The sequence below is a fragment of the Ovis canadensis genome, chromosome 12 (genome assembly GCF_042477335.2).
Source record: "Ovis canadensis isolate MfBH-ARS-UI-01 breed Bighorn chromosome 12, ARS-UI_OviCan_v2, whole genome shotgun sequence".
Lineage (NCBI taxonomy): Eukaryota > Metazoa > Chordata > Mammalia > Artiodactyla > Bovidae > Ovis > Ovis canadensis.
In genome coordinates, this window is record NC_091256.1 from 72,164,580 (window position 1) to 72,184,232 (window position 19,653).

At 54.3% G+C, this 19,653-nt stretch overlaps 1 protein-coding gene across 2 annotated transcripts in view; it reads left to right on the plus strand.

Annotated features, from left to right (window-relative positions):
* Window positions 1-19,653, plus strand: part of QSOX1 (quiescin sulfhydryl oxidase 1) — a 41,315-nt gene that overhangs the window by 5,415 nt on the left and 16,247 nt on the right. For both annotated transcript variants that reach the window (XM_069544935.1, XM_069544934.1), the window contains exons 2-6: window positions 4,538-4,638; window positions 12,615-12,660; window positions 13,194-13,296; window positions 15,591-15,681; window positions 18,285-18,430. In XM_069544935.1, the coding sequence (XP_069401036.1) occupies window positions 4,538-4,638; window positions 12,615-12,660; window positions 13,194-13,296; window positions 15,591-15,681; window positions 18,285-18,430 (487 nt within the window). The remainder of the gene's footprint in view (window positions 1-4,537; window positions 4,639-12,614; window positions 12,661-13,193; window positions 13,297-15,590; window positions 15,682-18,284; window positions 18,431-19,653) is intronic.

Consider the following 19,653-nt stretch of genomic DNA (forward strand, 5'->3'; position numbering starts at 1 on the left):
CATTCCTCAGCCTGGACTCTCCCAGCACCTGACTGGCCCCAGCCTCCCTCTCCCCCTCGGGCTGGGGCTGGTAAGAAGAGGCACTGGGTTTCCATTTCCTGGAGGTAGAGGGAATCAAGGCATAAAGAGAAGAGCCGCAGACTTCCAGGAGCCAGGAGCTGAGAACTCCCAGGCATCACCACCACCTCCCCCCACCTCAGCCTTCCCCATTACTAACACCCTCCCCACCCCATCCCCTCCGAGCTTCCTGGCTGAACAGAGCAACTCTCTGTTGTGTCCTGGGCCCTCTCGAGACCAGCAGAGAGGCTCAAATCCTGGGTTCAGATCCCATATTCACCACTGATTAGTTGTGGCACAGTTATCTGATCTCTATTTTACAGTCTAAGAAAGCAGGTCTAGAGCTAAATACCTTCTTACTTTTTCATAGTGGAGTTGTGCACATTAAATTACATAAATAAGGCATACAATAACCTAACATGCCTGATATCATCATCTGAGTAAGGGCTGAGTCTGTGATATTGACCAACCCTTGTGTGTTGCAGAGAATGGTATATAGCTAGAAGAGGAGACTGTTTTAACCATTCTCTCTCTCATGGGGAAGGTTGTGATCAGAAGTGAAGTGAAATTCGCTCAGTCGTGTCTGACTCTGCAAACCTATGGACTATACAGTCCGTGGAATTCTCTAGGCCAGAATCCTGGAGTGGGTAGCCTTTCCCTTCTCCAGGGGCTCTTCCCAAGCCAGGGATTGAACTCAGGTCTCCCGCATTGCAGGTGGATTCTTTACCTGCTGAGCCACCAGGGAAGCCCTTTGTAATCAGAGCAAACAGCAAAAATACAAAGGGAATGTCTTGACCCTGGTGAGGTAGAGGGACGAAAGTGGGTTTTTGGGTCTGGTAGGCCTTGGGTCCCCTGGAGGCCTCTTGGTTCCTGTCCTCATTTGGCGACCAAGGGGAAATGGTGCCCGAGGCGGTGGTGGGGTGAGAGAATCTGGAGCGTGCCATGGGTGCTCATGGAACATTAGCTTTGAGTCCTCACCCCCCCGCCCCCCCCCGCCAGTCCCTTGAGAGCCTCATTCCCCAGCAAGCAGCCAGCAACAACTTGGCCTGAGGGAGAGTGGCCTGTAGTCTCTGAGAGGAGAGGAGCAGCTGAGGCCTGCTGTCCTTGGTCACCCTGCCAAGTGGCCCTGTGAGACCCCTGGCTAGGGGCCCTCACTGTTGGAAGGACTCAAAATTGTCTCTCTTCTGCCCTTAGATCTAATTGACTTGTTGACTCTCTTGAGAACAGCTGGATCTTTCCTGGGGGTCTCCCCGAACTAAATGACCAGAGCCTTAGACACAGAGCTGAGGAAGCCGAGCCTGGAATATGCAGATGACCCTATGGGGGGACCTGTACTTTTTACGCTTTGCTGGGCCTCCCTTGGAGAGGAGAGGCGCCATAGAAAGGAGCTCTGGGGTGCTCTGTCTGTGATCCAGGGCACGATCCCATCCCTGGGCAGTTTGCTTCTCCTGCTCCTGCAGGTGACGGGCGTTAACCTCACTCCTTACCTGAACCTGAGGATAGAATGTGGCTGGGAGATGTTCCAGCCCTGGAATGGCCCTTGCGTGCTACATTACTCAGTCATGTCTGACTCTTTTCAACCCCACGGACTGTAGCCTGCCAGGCTCCTCTGTCCATGGGATTCTCCAGGCAAGAATAGTGGCGTGGGTTGCTATACCCTCCTCCAGGGGATCTTCCCCACCCAGGGATTGAACTCGAGTCCTGCCTTGGCAGGTGGATTCTTTGAAGCAGCCCTTGGAGTGGGGTCAGTTGTGTAATTCAGTTAATAGTCGCTGAGAACCTATTGAGTTCAAGGTAATGGGGCTTGGCAAGGAGGATGCAAGGATGGACAGGCTGTGAGATGGACAGGCTTGGAACTGTGTGGTGGAAATGAGCACAGGGTCCTGAGCCTTGGGCTTAGAAGATGACTCTTTCTAGGGGAAAATCCTGTTCCAACTGAGTTGTACCTGACACCTGGAAGCTTGTTGAAAGGGTAAAGGTGGCCGTGGAGTAGCCTGGGTGAACATTGTGCTTTTAAGAAAGAAGAAACCCCTCAGAGTTCCTGGGGTATGATTTGGGGAAGTGGTAAGGGGATGCTGGGTTGGAAGGGACCAGACCAAAAAAGGCCTTATGCCTATAGGTTTTCTTCTAGAGGCAATGGAGCCACCAAAGAATATTGAATAGAGAGTGACATAGATCTGCAGATAGGAAAGATCACTGGAGGTCAGCTAAGCCGGTGATAGAGCATAATAGAACTTTGGCCAGGAGGGAAATGAGACTTTTCATCTGGACAAGAAACCCTGCACTAGCTCACTGGGAGGGTGGTTAGAGGTGAGGTTAGAGATAAAGAACCCAGGAGCGGGGAAAGGAGACTAGACTAGCGAGTGGGCGGGAGGAGACTTGCGAGGGAGGGTGGATAGGACACGGAAACTGGTTGGGATTAGCGGTTCCGCGTGGCTGGACTGCCTGACTGTCCCTCCCACGTGGTGCCCACAGTGGGGGCGGAGATGGGGAGAGCAGAGTGGCAGGGAGAGCAGGAGGGCTGCTGTCCCGAGGCTAGCACGGAGCAGACCCTGATCACTGACCACAGCCCCGTTTGTGCAGGCCGCCCTGCCAGCTAGATGTAAGACCAAAGAACACAGGCCATTCAGGCTGGCAGGCGTCTGTAGCTCAAAAGGCTACCCTTCTGTGCCAGGGGAGCCAGGAGCTCCCTAAATGGGGTTCGATGAGATGGGGGGACGTTGGGGAAATGGCATCACAGGCTGGGGCTCACCTGTCTCTGCAGAACACTTCCATTCATGCCCCACTCCCCCATCCTCACGTCTCTCTCCCACCGGGATTCAGTGCCAAGAAGAGACTGCCAGCCAAAAAGCAGAGAGGGAGGAGGGTGGGGAGGAAGTGGGCGTTGCCTCTAGCCTGCCTCACAGTTCCAGACCCCCTCCCTTGTGTCACCCCTAGAAGACCAGCTTGGCTGCTCTGAACCTTCAGAGCCTTTCCTTTGAGGGCTGGGACAGGGTATGCAGTGGTATCCTGGCTCTTCTGTCATGGAAGTGAGGGTGACCCTTCTCCTCTGGGCATAAAAAGTTCTTGGGAGATCCGATGGTTTTTCAGATGTTGTAAGGGATAGTTCTGGGGCGGGTAAGAGGTCTTGGGTCTTGGGGATGTTACTTGGATGTTAGTCTTCTGTCATTAGTGGGTTCTGGGTGGGCTGCCTATGTCAACCCCCCACCCCACCCCATCCTGTGCTCCAGATGGGAGGTGAAGGGCCCTGTGGGGAAGATGTGGGCTCCCCGAATCACCGGACAGGCTTGCTCCTTCCCTCACATGCCCAGAAATGCCCATACTGCAGGGTGCTGTGGGAGTCAGCCCAGACCCCCTGCCTGCACGCCCATGCTGGCCCCTGCCTGCCTTCCAGCAGCGCCTCTGCAGCCCGCCTGGTCTGTGTACATGCCCTCACAGTCCCCCTGCTCCTCGCCTGCCAACCCCGTTCCCTGGTTCCCTGGCAGCTTGATGACTGTCAAGGCTCCACTCTACTCCCACCTTTCCTGCTGGGCCCCTGCATGGTCCCAGGGCTGGTCTCCCCTGTGGCCACATTCCCCCAGGGCCCTGTGCCACTCAGCGTGGCACCACCCTTCCATTGCCACCTCATGGTCTGTGCAGCTCTATTTGCCTGTCTTGCCGCCTGGCAGGAGCAGCCTTACCGTAACGTGGCACTTTGGTGGGTACTCCTGGGGCACCTGACCTGGAGCTGGAGCTCACGAGGCCTGCCTGGTTGATGAGTTTGTTTTCTGTTTCCCAGATCCTGGGCTGCGGCCCAGATCAGTGCCATTGTTCTCTCTGCCAGTAAGTTCCAGCAGGGGGAGAGACTCATGGCCTGGGGCCTGACGAAGGCACAGGGTGCCCAAGCAACTGGCCTGGGGCGCTGCTCGACTCCTTCCAGACCTGGCCTCGGGGCTTCTTTCCCGGCGGCTCTAGTTCCCAGGTGTCTTTGCCGCCTTCTCTAGACCTCCGCCTTCATCTCTGGTTGGGCGGCCGGTCCTCACCGCCCTGTGTCCCAGGGGCTGACAGCCAGCACCTTTGGCCACGGAAGCCTTCACCGAGGGTCCACTGGGGAATTCAGAACTCTTGAGGCATGCTCTCCACCCTTCTGGAGCTGACCCTCTCTAGAGGCCAGCAGGGGCTGAGGCAATATCCCAGAAGCTTTTCCCCAGGAGGGCCAGGCTGGTCTCATACCTCCCTTCAGCCCCTGTGTCCCTCCGCCATCCCCGAATAATGGAGAAACACAGATTGCCGTCCTGAGTAGGCTGCTGGTGCTGGGTAACTGTGCCCTAAGTGCAGGCTAAATGCAGAATAACCCAGCTATCTCAGAGGCCCTTTTTTGGAGAAGGGGTGACCATTCTCCTTAGAGCTTCTGGGACAGGTGCCATGGGCATTGGTGGGGATGGATTGTACTTACCCCAGGGTTTTTTTTGTGTTTTTTTTTTTTTTTTTGTCATTTCAGATTGGAGGCCGGCGCTGAATCTCGCTGCCCTGGACTGTGCTGAGGAGACCAACAGCGCAGTTTGCAGAGACTTCAACATCCCTGGCTTCCCGACCGTGAGGGTGTGTGACCGGGAGAGGGCAGTGCGGGCCTGGGGGGCCAGTGTCGTTGGAGCACTCTGCTGGCTGCCCCGTGCTTCCCTGGCGTCTGCCCGGCTGAGCTCTGTGGGGGTCCTCCCAGGCTTCTGGGCCTGACCTGCTTAGATCCCAGCCCCTGGAGTCCTGTGCTTTGATGAGACACCTTCTCTAGAGGCAGAAAGCCATGTGAACTGGGAGGCAGAAAAGAAAGAGGCTCACTTGGTGGGTGACCTTCTCCCCTTTATAAAAAGGGGCTGTGTGTTGTCGTGTTGGGACCCACAGATTTTCACTGTGAAAAGTGATCATCCCCTAGGTTGGTGAGAGCTCCCAGCTCTCGGGAGCCTCTTTCCAATCAACTCCTCCCCCCGCCCCTGCCCCCCGACCTTCCAGCCTTAGAGGGCTGATCTCAACCATGTTAAACCAGGGTTTAGGCTCTGACACACCTGGGGGCAGGATCAGACTCAGAGGACCTCATGGTCTCCCTGAAAAGGACCCAGGAGACACTGGCAGGCCTCATCCTCCTCAGGCCAGTGCCTTGAACCTGAGTGGCTCGGAAGTGACTTGTCTGGAGAGCCTTAGCCCCGTGCCTCAGGCTGCAGGGATACCCATCACAGGAGTCGTCACACTCCACACATGACGGCCCGTCACCTGGCTCTGGCTGCAGGCAGCATGAGTGCTCTGATGAGACCTTGCCTGCCCCCCGCAGGGCATCAGCCACTTAGTTAGCTTCTGGACGCCTTCCAAGGCTCTCCCGTCAGAGGCCCTGGGAAGCCCAGAGCAGCAAGGCTGTGTGCCCTCCTCAGGGCTCAGGTCCGGCTGTAATCCAATTAGTTCTCCTCCAAATTAAAGAATCCGCATCCGCATCTCTCTCTCCAGCCATGGATAATTAGCCTGCTCCCCCCCGCCAGAATGGCATCTAGAAAAGCAGTTTCCTCTGCTTCCACTAGGATTAAGCAGGAAATGCCTTTGAGGACTGAAAAGGCAAGTATTGTCCCCAGAACAAGGGATCTGAGTTCAGGGGCTTCAGTTGCCACGTGGAACTGTGAACCATATCTGAGCCTGAGGACACCCGGAGAATTCCTCTGGAGAGTAAGACCCTGGGCTCCTCCAGCCACATCCAGTTCTGAGTCCACATTCTTCTCCAGCCGTGTCCAGCTCTGAGTCCATGAGACGGCCCGTTCTCACGGCCAGTGACCTCCTGCTGGGTTCAGGGTTTCCGTGGCCCAAGAGAGCTCCCTCCCGCACTCCTGTTTACCACTCCTTACTTACCACTGGCCTGGGAGGTGTCCTGAGGCAGCAGCGGCTGCTGTTATCATTTAGAGGTGGCAGCAGAGACATTTTCTATCAACCATCTCTCTTTTACATTAAAGACTCCCATGATGGGGCCGCTGCCCTATCCCCAGCCCCAAGATATGTAACTTGAAATATTCAAAATTATCCTCCAGGGGCAGCATGGAGCCTTCTGTTCTTTCTGATGAGTCAGCGCGAGCAACCCCGTGTGGGAAGCTGAGGGAAAGAGTCAGGGTGACGGCAGGAGTCCCTCTTCACAGGCCAGAGCTTTGGTCCCACCGAGGGTTCTGCACAGGGGTCCAGCCACCTCCCAGCCCCCGGGAAGAGGGTTGGCGATGGGCCTATGGCCTGGCCGGGACCTTCTCAGGGGCTTCCGTGGGGCCTGGCACCTGGGACATTCTGTTTCTGTCTGGGAGAGGCTGGGGCTCAGTGGGTGTGCAGGAGGCAGCCCAGCTACACCAGGAGATCCAGAGCTCCTCGGCGCCTACCCAAGTCATGCAGCACACGCAGCCCGGGTGCCGCAAGTGATTCATCATCTCCCCAGCCGCCCAGCCGGCTGTGGGAGGGGCGCTGGGAGGGCGCCTGAGCTGGGCTCCCTGACCTCTCCTGCCTCCACATGGGCAGCGCCAGGCCAGGCCAGGCGGGGCTGGGCTGGGAGTCACCTGTCCATTTCTTCAGAACTCCAGAGACCCGTGTGGTGACCTCTCAGCCTCTCCCAGGCAGCCTGCAGTTCAGCTCTGGCAGAGAGAGGCACTCGGTGCCCTGGCCTCAGGGCTCTGGGCCAGGGCGCATGTAGTTATAGCTACTGGTACATCTCAGCTCTAAGGCCCTAAGCAATGGCTTTCAAATCTTGGTACTGTGGCCAGCAATATTTACAAGGAGATCCAGAAGTCGGTTTGGATCCATTGTCCCTAAAAGCAGTCGTTTCATAAAACAATGTTCTTAGTAAGTGCAGTACACACTGATATTTTTTATTCTATTTATTTTTTTAAAAAAAAAACAAAAACAAATACTGGCTGTGATTCACTAAGTTGATTTTACAGCTTACCGCTAGATTGCTTCTGGTGTTTGGGAAACACTACTCAGATTCCAAATCTCCAGAAGTTCTGGCCTCCTGAGAGCCCAGTGTGCCTGTGAGCAGCATGGCTGGACTCCCTGGAAAGCAGTGCAGGGCCCAGAGGTGGCCCTGGCTGCCAGCCGGCCAGAGAGACAGCCCTGATCCCCTGGGGACTGGAGCCTGTCCTCGCCCCCACCCACGAAGGCTGAAAGCTCTAAGATGATGAACAGGCCGAAGAGAGAGTGTTGCGGGTGTAAAGGGGACAGGCCCCGCAGGAGTCTGGCCACCCCAGTGACATGTGTCATTGTCCCTTTCCCCTGCGTCCTGCCCCTGTCACCCTGAGCAAACAGCTTCCACCAGCCCATCCTGTTTAGCAAACAGCTGGCCCTGCAGGGCGGGCCAGCTGCGTCAGGGCCCCATCAGACGGGAGCTTGTGCCCAGCTGGAAGAGAACAGAGGTGAGGGAGGGAGAGGATAGCTGGAAGCAGGTTCTGGCTTGTGCTTGGGGACCTAGAGGCCGGAACCTGGGGTCAGGGAGGCTTTGCTATGAGTCACAGGAGTGCCCCTCAGTGGGTAATGGAACAGTGCAGCCGAGGGCCTGGCTGGGATCAAGATTACAGGAAACAGCAGCCTTGCGTGGGCGCAGACAGAAGTCTTCCTTTTGCAAGATTCTGAGGAGATAATTGACATGAGTTCAAATCTTGGCTCCCCTGCTTACTGCTTACTGTGACTCAGAAAGTTGCTTAACAATGCCCTAGCCGCCAGCCTCAGTTTCCTTGTCTGAAAAATGGGATGATAATATCTCCTTAATAGATCGTTGCCACGTGTGAAATGAGGTCTTACATGTAAGAGTGCCAAGGCATTGTGGTGTTCACCAGAGTTCCAGGAATCTTAGTGGTCTTCCTTCCGGTTGCCCATGGGCTCGTGGTAGCCCCTCCGTGATGCCGCATTTGAGGCAGTCCATCTGTCAGCAGCTGTGGAGTGAGTGTTTTCTGTGGATACAGCCCCGTGCTCACCATTGCAGAGAGGCCAGACCTGTAAGTCACAGCCAGAAAGATAAGCGAGGCCGGCCAGACGGGAGAGCGCCCAGCTAGTTGCCAGGCAGGGAGCGATGTGTCGGGGTGAATGCAGGGGGAGTTTGGGCTCACTGAACTCTCCCTCCCACATCAGAGAGGCCTTCGTGTGGGAGGAGGAGCACCCAGAGGAGGGGGACTTCCGCAGGGTGTGAAGGACAGATCGGGTTTGGCTGGGAGGGAGAGGAGCGTGGGCAGGGAGAATGTGAGGGCAGAGGATGTGGGCAGAGCCATTTGGTGAGCTGAGAAGGCTGATCTGGCTGGAGCAGAGGCTCCTGTGGGGGTTGAGACAGGGCCCCGGGAGGAGGGAGCCCAGGGGTGGCCCGTCTTGGAATTCAAGGCTGGGAGTAGCTATGGTTGCAGTCTGGGCTGTATTTTGTGTGTCTCGTTAAATGGTGAGATGTCAGGGAGTGGGGGGGGACAGGGCTCAGAAAGATGTCTCCAGCTTCTCTGGAAAAGGAGATGGGTTCACTCTCGGCAGTCACTCACGCTCTCCCAGGCATCTCCTCCACGGACAGTCCACAGAGTAGGAACCGTTAAGCTTGTGCATATCTTACAGGCTCACTGTAAGATATTTGGAGGTCATTTTCCTTAAAACTTGTTTCAAAGGCTTGGACTCAGTGCCACTGATGGTTGCCCCTGGCCAGTGTATTTCCTGCTTGGCCTTATTTGCCCCCTGGGAAGGCAGCTGTTCCTGGATAGGTTGGCAAAGACCTGCCCCAGGCCAGCCGGTCACCCGCCTTTGGGGAGATCCCCATGGTTGGGGAAGGCAGAAACTCCTGGGCAAAGTGTTGAGAGGAAAGGGACTGAGTGCTGACTGCTCCTGGAGGAAAGAAAACTCACTGCTGGCATCTTAATGGCCTGTTTCCAAGGAAGGTGGTGGTTTCCCTCAGGTATGGCACACGCCTCCAACAGCTGACTTAATAAGGATGCGTATTAATAAGAGGACAAAAATGTGCCCTGACTCGATCTTAATGTGATTTTTACATGAGCTTCCAAGCTGATCAAAGGGCAGAGGTTCTCTCTTCAACTGAACAAATGTCCTTTGCGTGTTTCCATGTCCGTGACACTGTGCCAGGCACTGTGGGGCTTGCAGAGGTGAAGAAGCTGTCATCCTACCCTCCCAGTTGGGAGGCGGAGGGGTGGAAAGTTCAGGTCCAAGTTCATCATAGCTGAAGTGTAAGAAATGGGGGGCAGTGGGAGGTAAGTGTGGGTGGGGGCAGATCCTGGAAGGCCTCGAATGCTGTGAGTTAGGACTTTATTCCTTGGCAGTAGGGCGTGATGGAAGGGCTTTTTAGGAGGAGTGACATGATCAGACCAGAATTGTCCTTTAGAAATCCATGCGAAGTGGCAGTGAGGGTGATGGCTGGAGAGTGAAAAGATGGAGCACATTACTGTTTCTAGGGCATGAGTCGGGGGTACAGGTAGAGACAGTTGTAGTGGTCCCTGAAGTAGGTTGTAGGCCCTACTTTAAACAAGGCATCTGGTCTCGAGGACTGCAGAAGAAGTATCACAAAGGTCAGGTTCACGGAACACAGGCCTTGGGGGAGAGGGAGGTCCTGGGCTGGGTGGCAGGAGGAGCTGGGTGAGATAAGGAACCTGGGCGGAGAAACAGGTTGGGGGAGGGGTGACTCAGTCTCCAAGAGTGTGTGTGTATTGAGGGACAGGTGCCGTGACTTCTGGAAGAAAGAGAAGTTAAGACAGGTGAGGCTCTGAGACAGAGTTCAGGCCACAAAGCGTTTGGACAAAGTAGATGACATCAGCCAGGGAAACAGATAATGGGTTTGTCTGTCCGTTCACCTGTTTATTCACTCATTCATTCAAAAGCAGAGATTGAGCCCCCTGTTTGTGACAGTGGCTCCCTGGGCTTTTTAAACAGAAACGATCTGATGTGTGGTGGGAGGAGAAACTGGGGCAGGAGATGGCAAGGGCCATAGGCGCAGGGGAGGAGCCCAGGACGAGGCTGAGACGAGGGCAAGGGGAAGGCCATGAAGATGACCACAAAGGCCTGGGTGGTGTCAGGCAAACCAAGGGAGGGCGACGACATGAGGTGGAAAAGGAGAGTGTCGGGAAGATGTGGCCCAAAAAACCCTTGCTGAGGGGAGGAGAAGCAGGCGGTGGTAGCGTCAGATACTGCGGAGAGAGTAGGAAGGGCTGGAAGGTCACTGGACGGCCGAAGAGGTCAGCCGAGCTTGCCTGGAGCCCTCAGCTGAGTCGTGGGGGCCCAAGCCACGGCCAGCTTCCTGGGAAGGCAGAGCACACTGTTTTGAGAAATTTGGCAGTGCAAGAAAATGGGACATGCCACAACTGGAGAAGCCTCTATTCCCATCCTTCATCCCTTCTGTTTTTTTTAAACTTAAAAAAAAAATAGATTTGAGTCTATTTGTAGGCTTAGGCAAGGAGCTGGTAGACTAGGGGAAAAGTGAAAGAGAGAAAGATCGATAGGAAAAAGTTCCTCTAGAGTGTGAGGTGCGGGAAATAGTACTCCGGTGGTGACATTGTTCTGGAAGGTGGCTGGGACAGAAGGGACGGCTGTGTGAGGGGAGCTCTTGGAGTTCCTGCATACCCCTAACTCAGGCCCCTATCTGACTTCCCACTGCCTATGGCTGCGGCCTTCAGAAGGCTCAACTTGGGTCTGGGGGCTCCCGTTTGATGGAGGTCATGCCCCCTTTCCATAAGGCCCCTGCTCAGATCTTGGAGAACTGATGGTTGAAGAAGAGTCACACACTACTCTTCAGTAATGGACAGTAGCAACTACTCTTCAGTAATGGATGGTAGCAACTATCGCCATGGAAAAGCCACATGGCTTAAGGCGTCATGGCGTCAGTCATGTTTTTATGCCTATGGAAGCAAGTTGAAGTCTGTCCTGTCTGTACAAGGACCACATCACTCTGAGTAACTGCAGCTGTAGAGGCCAACCTCTGGGATATAATTTGTGAGCAAACCAAACCCCCAGTAGGTGGGTCTTTTATTTTGTTTCTGAGAAACAAAATCAGCCTATAACATGCCGTCTCTACTTGATCTCCTGTCATAAGCCTGGAAAAGTGTGCTCGTTTTTACAAGTGTAATGATGGCATATAATTTTCCCAATTCAAAGTATATTCAGTATCTACAAAGAACACTATTAGGAATACAAGTGGCACGTGCCAGTGAATGGTTTTCACCCAGAATAGAAGTTTGTATTAATGCTGTAAGTAGAGAGAGGATAAAAGGGTGCAGGTCCAGGGTCCGGGTGAGGTCAGCAGGAGCAGGTTGCAGGTGGGGAGAGGTGCGTGACTTCTCCACATCTTTGCTGTTCACGGAGGAGAGGCGGGCAGGTGGCCTCCACATTTTAGTTTTCTACCTACAAATGGCTAGAACAGACAGGTGCAGCTGATCGGTGTTTCCTAGTATTTAAAAGGAACAAGGAATGGGGATGATGATGTTAACACATGTTGATTTCTTGCTGTCTGTACCAGGTACCATGCTAAGCACTTTAGTTGCCCTTGAATTGTCACAGTTCTCCAAGGTCGACAAGTGTCATCCTCATCTTAAAGATGAGAAGGTTCAGAGAGGTGAACAGATTGCCCAGGGTCACACAGCAAGAGCGTAGCAGAACCAGGCTTTGAACCCAGGCTGGGTAGACCTGAGGGCCTGCTCTCAGCCACCAGCTTGGATAAGGCCCAACGGCCGTGCTGTTGGAGACGGGCCCAAGATGGCTACAGGTAGCCCTGAGGTTAGGAACCTCAGGAAGAGACCTCTCCCCAGCCCTGCAGGCTCTTCCTCAGGCAGTTAAGTAGCCACCTGTCAGGATGACTGAACTCCGTCCCCTCCTGAGCCCAGGCCGGGGCTCTGGCTGCTCTCTAACACTGAGACAGGAGCCCAGGTTCTCAGGGGCCCTCCTCTGTCTTCTCTCCCAAGGGGGTGACAGGCTGGCCCTGGGTGTCATGTGAATGGGGAGAGAGTTAGCCTGGCCCATGTGTAACAAGGCTTGTTTCCTCAGGGGCTCAAGCCTACCCCTCAGTAGGCCCAAACTGGAGACACCTCCCTTCTGGAGTGTCTGCCAAGCCAGGCCGAGAGTCCTTGGGGGCCAGAGACGCCAGCCTCCCTGCCCCTCTTCCAAGATAAGGAGCCAGGACAGACGGCCTCTGAGGGCCGCTGACATTTTCCAGGGGGGTGTATGAAGTGACTTCACTTTATTATTTCAGACGGGCCTGTATCGTTTAGTCACAGAGGAGCTCTTTTCTAGTCCTACATGCTGGGTCCCTGGGCTTTGTAGAAACAGGCCACTTCCAGTCAAGTGTCTGAGCCTCAGCTTCCCCAGGGGTGCCAGGGCCGTGGGGGCAGGGCTCGGGCGCAGGACACTGGAGAGAGGGACCCAGGTCCTCTCCAAGAGCAGACACCTCCTCCTCTCATTTTACAGACCAAGAAACTGAGGCTCACAAAAGTTAAGTCATTTCCCCATAGTCGCCCTGTTGAGTTACCAGCTGGGCCTCCACAGCCCAGCTGCTGTGGCGGTGGTACCGGAGCTCCACTGACTCCTGCCTGTGTGTTTGCTTCCAGTTCTTTAAGGCCTTCTCCAAGACCGGCTCAGGAACCACGCTCTCAGGTGGGTGTCCCGGCTCCCGGGGTCCCTTTGGTGCTGTCTGCGTCTTCCTCTCCCTCCCTCCTTCACCCGGGCTTCTACTGCGGGGGGAGAGAGAGGCCAGCAAGGTCTGCAGGGGGAGAAGGGCCCCAGTGAAAGCCAGAGGGGTGTCCTCCTGAACGTGTCCTCGCCAGCCAGCCTGGAAGATTCCTCCGGGAAAATGAGGCTGAAGAAGCCCTTCCCGGGAAGTGGGGTCAGGTGTTCCCAGAATAGCCCTTGTGTCGAAGTGGGATGGGCACCCAGAGGGGCAGCCAGACAGTGTGCAGAGGGCTCTTGGGGAGCTCTCTCCTGCCCTGAGGGATGGGTCCCTCTACCATGCTTAGGGCCGGGGGGCGACCCCCACCTGCCTCACGTGGAGGAGGACTGACAGATGCTTTGTCTTGCTCAGAACTAGCTCGTGCACTGGGCCCTTTCTTCTGTGAGGGAAGCTGGGATCTGCACCCTTCTCCTCATCCCCCGCCCCCTTCCTCACTCCCCTCTCCCATCGTCATTTACAGTGGCCGGAGCTGATGTGCAGACGCTTCGGGAGAGGCTCATCGATGCCCTGGAGTCCCACAGTGACACGTGGCCCCCGGCCTGTCCCCCGCTGGAGCCTGCCAGGTAGCTAGGGCCGGGGGCGGGGTGGCAGGATGGCAGGCCTGGCAGTGAGAGGGCGGAGGGGACAGCAGGGCCGGGCAGCGGCTTGGGTCCTCCTATTGCCCATGCTGTGGACTCCTGTGCAGTGGGCTGGAGCCTGGAGCCGCTGTGAGCAGCTGGCGGAGGGCTTCCCATTGTTGGAGAAGCCCTGACTTCCTGGGGCTGAGGGGGGTGAGAGGGCCCACTCCACCAGCTGGGAAGGGAAGGATGGGCCAGGGTTCTCTGGGTCATACCTGCTCTGCTTCTCACAACCTGTGCTCAGGAACCTTTGAGGAATGTCACTCAGTCTGACACAGGGAGGGTCCCTGAGAAGGTGGGCGTGGGGAGGAAAAAGGGAATGGGACGGGGAACTGAGAGGCGCAAAGCCCTGTCAGATGAAAGTGCTCCTTTCCTGAGCTGTGGCTGTGCCTGGGGGAGGGGGAGCTGACTGTGCACCCCCACCCCCCATCCCACCACCCCACCCCCGTGCTGCAGAGCATCTGGTGGCTGCGATTCAGGCAGCCTCCCAGGATTGCCTCTGTTCTAGGAAATCAGGATAGCAGGGTGCAGTGTCTGGCCTTAACGCCTCCATGAGGGAGACAGAGAGATTGAAAACACGAGGTCCTGCCCTTTTGGATGAGAACTCCAGATAGGAGACAGCCCACCTGAGGGGCCAAGAAGGAACAGATGCAAGTACCAGCCCGGACTGCTGGAGGTGCCCAGCTGCGGGACACAGTGAAGGTTCCAGAGGCTGAGAGGGCCTCGGGAGGCAGACACTGAGCTTAGGGCCCCCTAAGTGTGTGCGCTGATGTCTCGAAAGCTTAGGCCCTGCTGAGAGATTGTGTTTCCAAGTGTCAGTGGCTGTTGAATCCAAGTCACAATGCTTCTTTTATCCTCTTTCCCAATTCTTCATCCTCCCAGAGACCCTGGACTGAATATCTAGTCTTGGTGCGGTTTGGGGGTTCCATAAGCAGGCCCCATCTCTGCAGGAAATACCCAAGCCAGCCTGTACCCTGCTCCTCACTTCTGTTGTTTCTCAATGACCATGTCTCTATGTCTGTCTTTCTCATACCCATACTTCCTTCATGGTGCCTTTCGGCCCAGAGGGATCTCAAGAGCAGTCAACTGGGTAAACCTGCCAGCCTCTCTCAAAGTGATCCTTCTAAAGAGCTTTAGGGAGGAGGCAGAGACGTGTGATGGCAGGTGGGCTGCCTCCTCCAGAAGTGTGAGAGGGAATGAATGGGGAGGGGGCAGGCTGTGTGGACAGCAGCCTGCAGGGCCTGCTCTTCTGCCAGCCTGGGGGACACCTGCTACCACCTCAGCGGCTGTCAGTATCCATCCACTGGGGTCACTCTGGCCCCCACCTCTCTGGCGTGTCATTTTTATCGTCACTGGGCTGGAATCCATTGGCCCCAAGTTGCACCTTCAGTTTGGAGGTAACCAACTGTTGTGTCGTTGGATCCAGAGAAGGGAAACAGATCATCAGTTTGAGGATGAAAGTAGAGGCCATCGTGTCCTGTTACGTGTCTGATGAGTTTCTGCTTTTTTATTGAAACGAGGACACAGGTCATTTTTGTATTGTGTAATTGTTTTCTGTGGAAACTGCCTTTTTAAAACAATTTATATCTTAATTCTTTGATTTTGGGGGGAATAATAAAATTTGACTTATTAATTTCCACCTTTGTCCTGGGACCCTAGTTTTCTTGTTTTAAAATGAGGAGGTTAAAAATCTCAAGATTAGATGGGTTCTAAGATCTCCTGCACCCAGGACTTTCTGATTTTTTAATTCCTCTTTTATGCCTGCTACAGGAGAGGAAAAAGCAAGTCTCCCAGTTGGTAGTGACTTGGCACAGACTAAGACTTGTGTCTGATAGCTAACAAACAGCAGTCTCTTAGGGGACCAATAAAAACTGCAGTTCTAAGTCTGGGCCGTACCCTAGGCCAGAGCATAGAAATAACTGGTCTCAAAGCTCACCTCCCCAGGTCTCCTCCCTAGACTGCCCATACTCACTCCTGACTCTGAAAAAAACAACCCAAATAGCTTGGTGAAATGAACCAGACATTAGTTTAGGTTGAGGTAACAGAGAGAGAGTCTTTTGAGAATCAGTGTTTGGTTTACTCCTGCTGGGAGGCTGGCATGGAGACTTCACGAAGCCTCGTGTGGAAACAGCAGATGTGTGGCTGTCCCCACGGTACTGTGTTTGCCAAGACGGCTGCCACCAGCAGCTTCGCTGTATTCTCACCACAGAAAGAGTGACTGCCAGCGGTGTCTCTTGCAGGCTGGAGGAGATTACTGGATTCTTTGCAAGAAACGATGAAGAGTACCTGGCCCTGATCTTTGAAAAGGAAGGCTCCTACCTGGGTAGAGAGGTGAGCTGCCTGCAGGCTTCCTGCATCTCCTGAACAGACATTGGGAGAGAGAGAACCCAGTGAGTTCAAGAGCAGGGCTGAGCCTGTGCGCTTCTTAGCCCAGCACTGGCCTTCCCCCTGCTGGCGGAAGCGGGGAAGTGTAGGAGCTGGACCTTTGCGTTTAAAGCCTTTTTGTCTGCTTTATCTTCCTCTTGGAAACTGAGGGCTTCCCAGATGGCTCAGTGGTAAAGGATCCGCCTGCTAGTGTTGGAGATTCAGGAGACTAGAGTTCGATCCCTGGGTCCAGAACATCCCCTGGGGGAGAAAGTGGCAACCTACTCCAGTATTTTTGCCTGAGAAATCCTATGAACTGAGCAGCCTGGAGGGCTACAGTCCATGGATCGCAAGGAGCTGGACACGACTGAGTACACACATATGCATGGAAAGTGAAAATGACAATATCTGCTGTTTATTAAGCATTGCTAGATTGCTGACACACATAGTTGCTAATTTTTCTAATTAACAAAGATGGTCAAATAACAGGCTGAAAATCACACGGCCAGTAAGTTGGTATAGCAGGACTTCAAACCAGGTCTGTCTGCCTCCAAAGCTTGTGTTGTTCCTATGCTACCCCACCCCCAAAGAAGTAGAGTAACAAATTGGGGGAAGGGAACCTCAGAGAGCATCTAGTCCCTCTTGAGGATATGGGGTCCCTTCCCAGGTGAAGCAGATAACAAAATCAGGCTGGTTGGAATCTCCTCTTCAACCAGTGGATCAGTGGTCCTAAACCTTTTTGGTACCAGGGACTGGTTTTGTGGAGAACAGTTTTTCCACGAGCTGAAGGGAGGGGATAGTTTCAGAATGATTCAAACACATTTCATTTATTGTGTATTTTATTTCTAATCTAATGCTACTGCTGATCTGATAGGAGGCACCAGTCTGCAGCCTGGAGGGTGGGGACCCCTGACTTATATGATATGGCTGTGATCATGTTAGTCAACTTTTCTGATCTCATTTCCCTGTCTTTGAAGTGTGATAATTACCTTTTGTCAGAGGGTGGCTGGGAACAGCAGGTGAGACAGCATAGGGGAAGAACCCGGATGAGTAACTTGGCAAAGAGTATGCACTTTACAAAGATCCATCCCAGCCTGCTGTGTATAGCCTGCCGTCCTGTGGCTGCATCATGAACTTCTCAGGCCCCTGGGCTTCTTCCAGGTCCTGAGGTGGGACAGGCCAGTGCCCGGGAGATGTTCCAAGGCAGTGCTAGGAGATAAGGAGAGAGGGGATGAAATTAAATACCACTGTTGCTTCTGGGTGGTTCTCCTCCTGAAACTCACCAAGCACAGTAGAACACTGAGCTTTCTCCAGACTTCTCAGCCTTGAGACCGGAAGCGTGGAGGTGAGAGGAGCAGGGAGCTTTGCTGAAGGATGCCTGGCCCTTCTGGGGGTCCCCTTCCACACCTGGGGTCATGCCTGTAGAGATGATTGATGAATGCTCATTGGAATAGCTCTCCCCACTGTACTCCCTCCATCCCTCTAATAACCAGGGGCAGGGGACCCATGTTCATGCAGAGACGCTCAAGGATGGGTGGTTTGAGAGGCAGGAGGACACGCTGGCCAAGAGCCCTGGCTCTGGAGGCAGATTGACTTGGGATTTATAGCCTAGCTCAGGCACTTGTTAGCTGTGTGATCTGATCACGTGATTTCACTGCTGAGCTTTAGCTTTTACCTCTCCTGTACAACAGGAGTTTGAGTTTTTAAACAGATACTTCGGTACGTACTATTTTTAGTCATTATTAGAAGCATTCTTGTAAAATTAATCTATTCAGTCTTCTTAACAGCCCTTGGAGGAGGGTATTATTACAATTTTGCAAGTAAGGAAATAGAGTCTGGGAGAGATTTGGTCTGATTGGGCCAGGATTTAAACCCAAGCAGCCATGGTATTCTGTGCTACCTGGCTTAGTCTCCTAGTAATTTTTCCTATTTCGTAGTGAATGTTATTTTTGAAGATTAAATGAAACAATCTGTTTATAAAACATAATACATACTCAATAAATACTACCTAATATTATATTTCTTAATGGTAGTGCTAAGTCAATTCAGTTGTGTCCAACTCTTTGTGACCCTATGGACCATAGGCTTCCCTACCCATGCGATTCTCCAGGCATGAATACTTGAGTGGGTTGCCATTTCCTCCTCCAGGAGATCTTCCCAACCCAGGGATCGAACCTGCATCTCTTACATCTTCTGCGTTGGCAGACGGGTTCTTCTCCTGAACTCTTTCTAAAAATAAAATCATTGTGTCTAAGTTCTTTTCTGATTCGGGACATAGATAGAAGTCTTACAAATATAAAAATGAAACCACATTTTATTATGCCTTTTGCAATTCATTGGAAAGAAAGTTACATTAAATTGGGACTGTCCTCAAAGATTTGAGACGTGTGGCCTGCACGGTTCCGAGGAGGCAGCGTTTGCACGCCTTGTTGTGGGTTAGATGTGGTTGGTGGCTGTCACTCATGACGAAAGCCTCCGCTTGGAAAGGCTGAGAGTCTGGCTGGAGCACAGCTGTCACCCAGGTGCATGCCCAGTGGCCACCCTGCCCTGATGTCCCCCTGTCTCTGCAGGTGACGCTGGACCTGTCACAGTACCAGGGCATAGCAGTGCGCAGGGTCCTGAACACGGAGCGTGACGTGGTGAACAAGTTTGGTGTCACCAACTTCCCGTCTTGCTACCTGCTGTCTCGGAACGGCTCCTTCTCCCGGGTCCCCGCGTGAGTGTCTCTCCACCCCTCTCCCCCATCCGTCCCTGTGTTTCGCCTTTCTTCCTGCCTGGAGAGGCCGCCAGCCTTTCACAGGGGCTGATGAGTTCTTTGTCTTGCCAGTCTCCTGAGGAGTCCCTGGGCAAGCAGGGAGCACCCTCTGCAGGAGGAGCAGATACCTGCCTATGGCAGGGTCGGGGAGTGTACAGCCTGAAGTCAGGGCCCAGGACGCTGCACACATACCTCCGCCCCCCCGCTCAGCAGTCCAGGCCCAGGTCCCTGGCACACTCAGCACCCAGCCAGCGCCAGTGCTTCTGCACCAACCCCACTGCAGCCCTGGCCCTATTGCCCACCCTCCTCTCTTCACAGACAGACTCCTTGGCAGGCTGCAGGCCTGGCAAGCACTCAGCTATGCCTGACCCTCCCTCCCTTTGGTTTTCTAATTGCAGAAAAGTTCATTAGGAGCCAGACAATAGCCAGTTCCAAAATGCCAAGAGAAAACAATCAGGCCAGCCGCAGCCCCTCTGTCAGGCTCCCGCTGCTGAATGACCCATTAAATGGTGCCAGATGGTGCCTTGGTGCCCTCCCTGGGCAGATGATTGATGTCCGCTCGGCCCCGCAGGCAGGGGCCTGAGGGCCAGGGAGATTGAGGCCGGCCCGAGGCATCCAGTGAGCCGCTTTTCGGGGCCATTGTGCCATCCCACTCCGGGGCCAGGCAGCGTGGCCCCTGGTACTCCCAGCCACCCAGCAGCACAGGGCCAGGGCTCGTCAGGAGTGCGGCCGGGGAGGAGGCAGGACGTGCCAGTCCTGGTGGGAGCAGAGGCATTGTTTCCGCTCTTGGAGTTGGTGAAGGGGAAAATGGTTTGTGACGATGCTGCTTCCGAGCCATCTGCTCACTGATCAACATCAGGCTGGGACAGTGGAGTGGAAAGCAATGTTTGTTGATGCCGGCTCCCCCGGGGTGTCCCATCACACCGCTGGGCGTCACGTCCTTCCCTCCAGTGGTCCTGACTAGGAGGCGTCGCCTGCCCCTGAGGACTCCTCTTTATGAGAAGAGACAGGGAAATCAAAAGGATTGGAAGAGACTTGAGAATTTTAGTGGTTTGGGGGATTGTGGCTGTGATTTTTTTTCAAAGTCAGGTATCAAACTTCCGTTGACTTCCTTGGGGCGTGATGTCGCCTCTGGTACCTTGGAGCCAGCTTGTGCACTTCCTTGAGGCCACACACGGCACTTT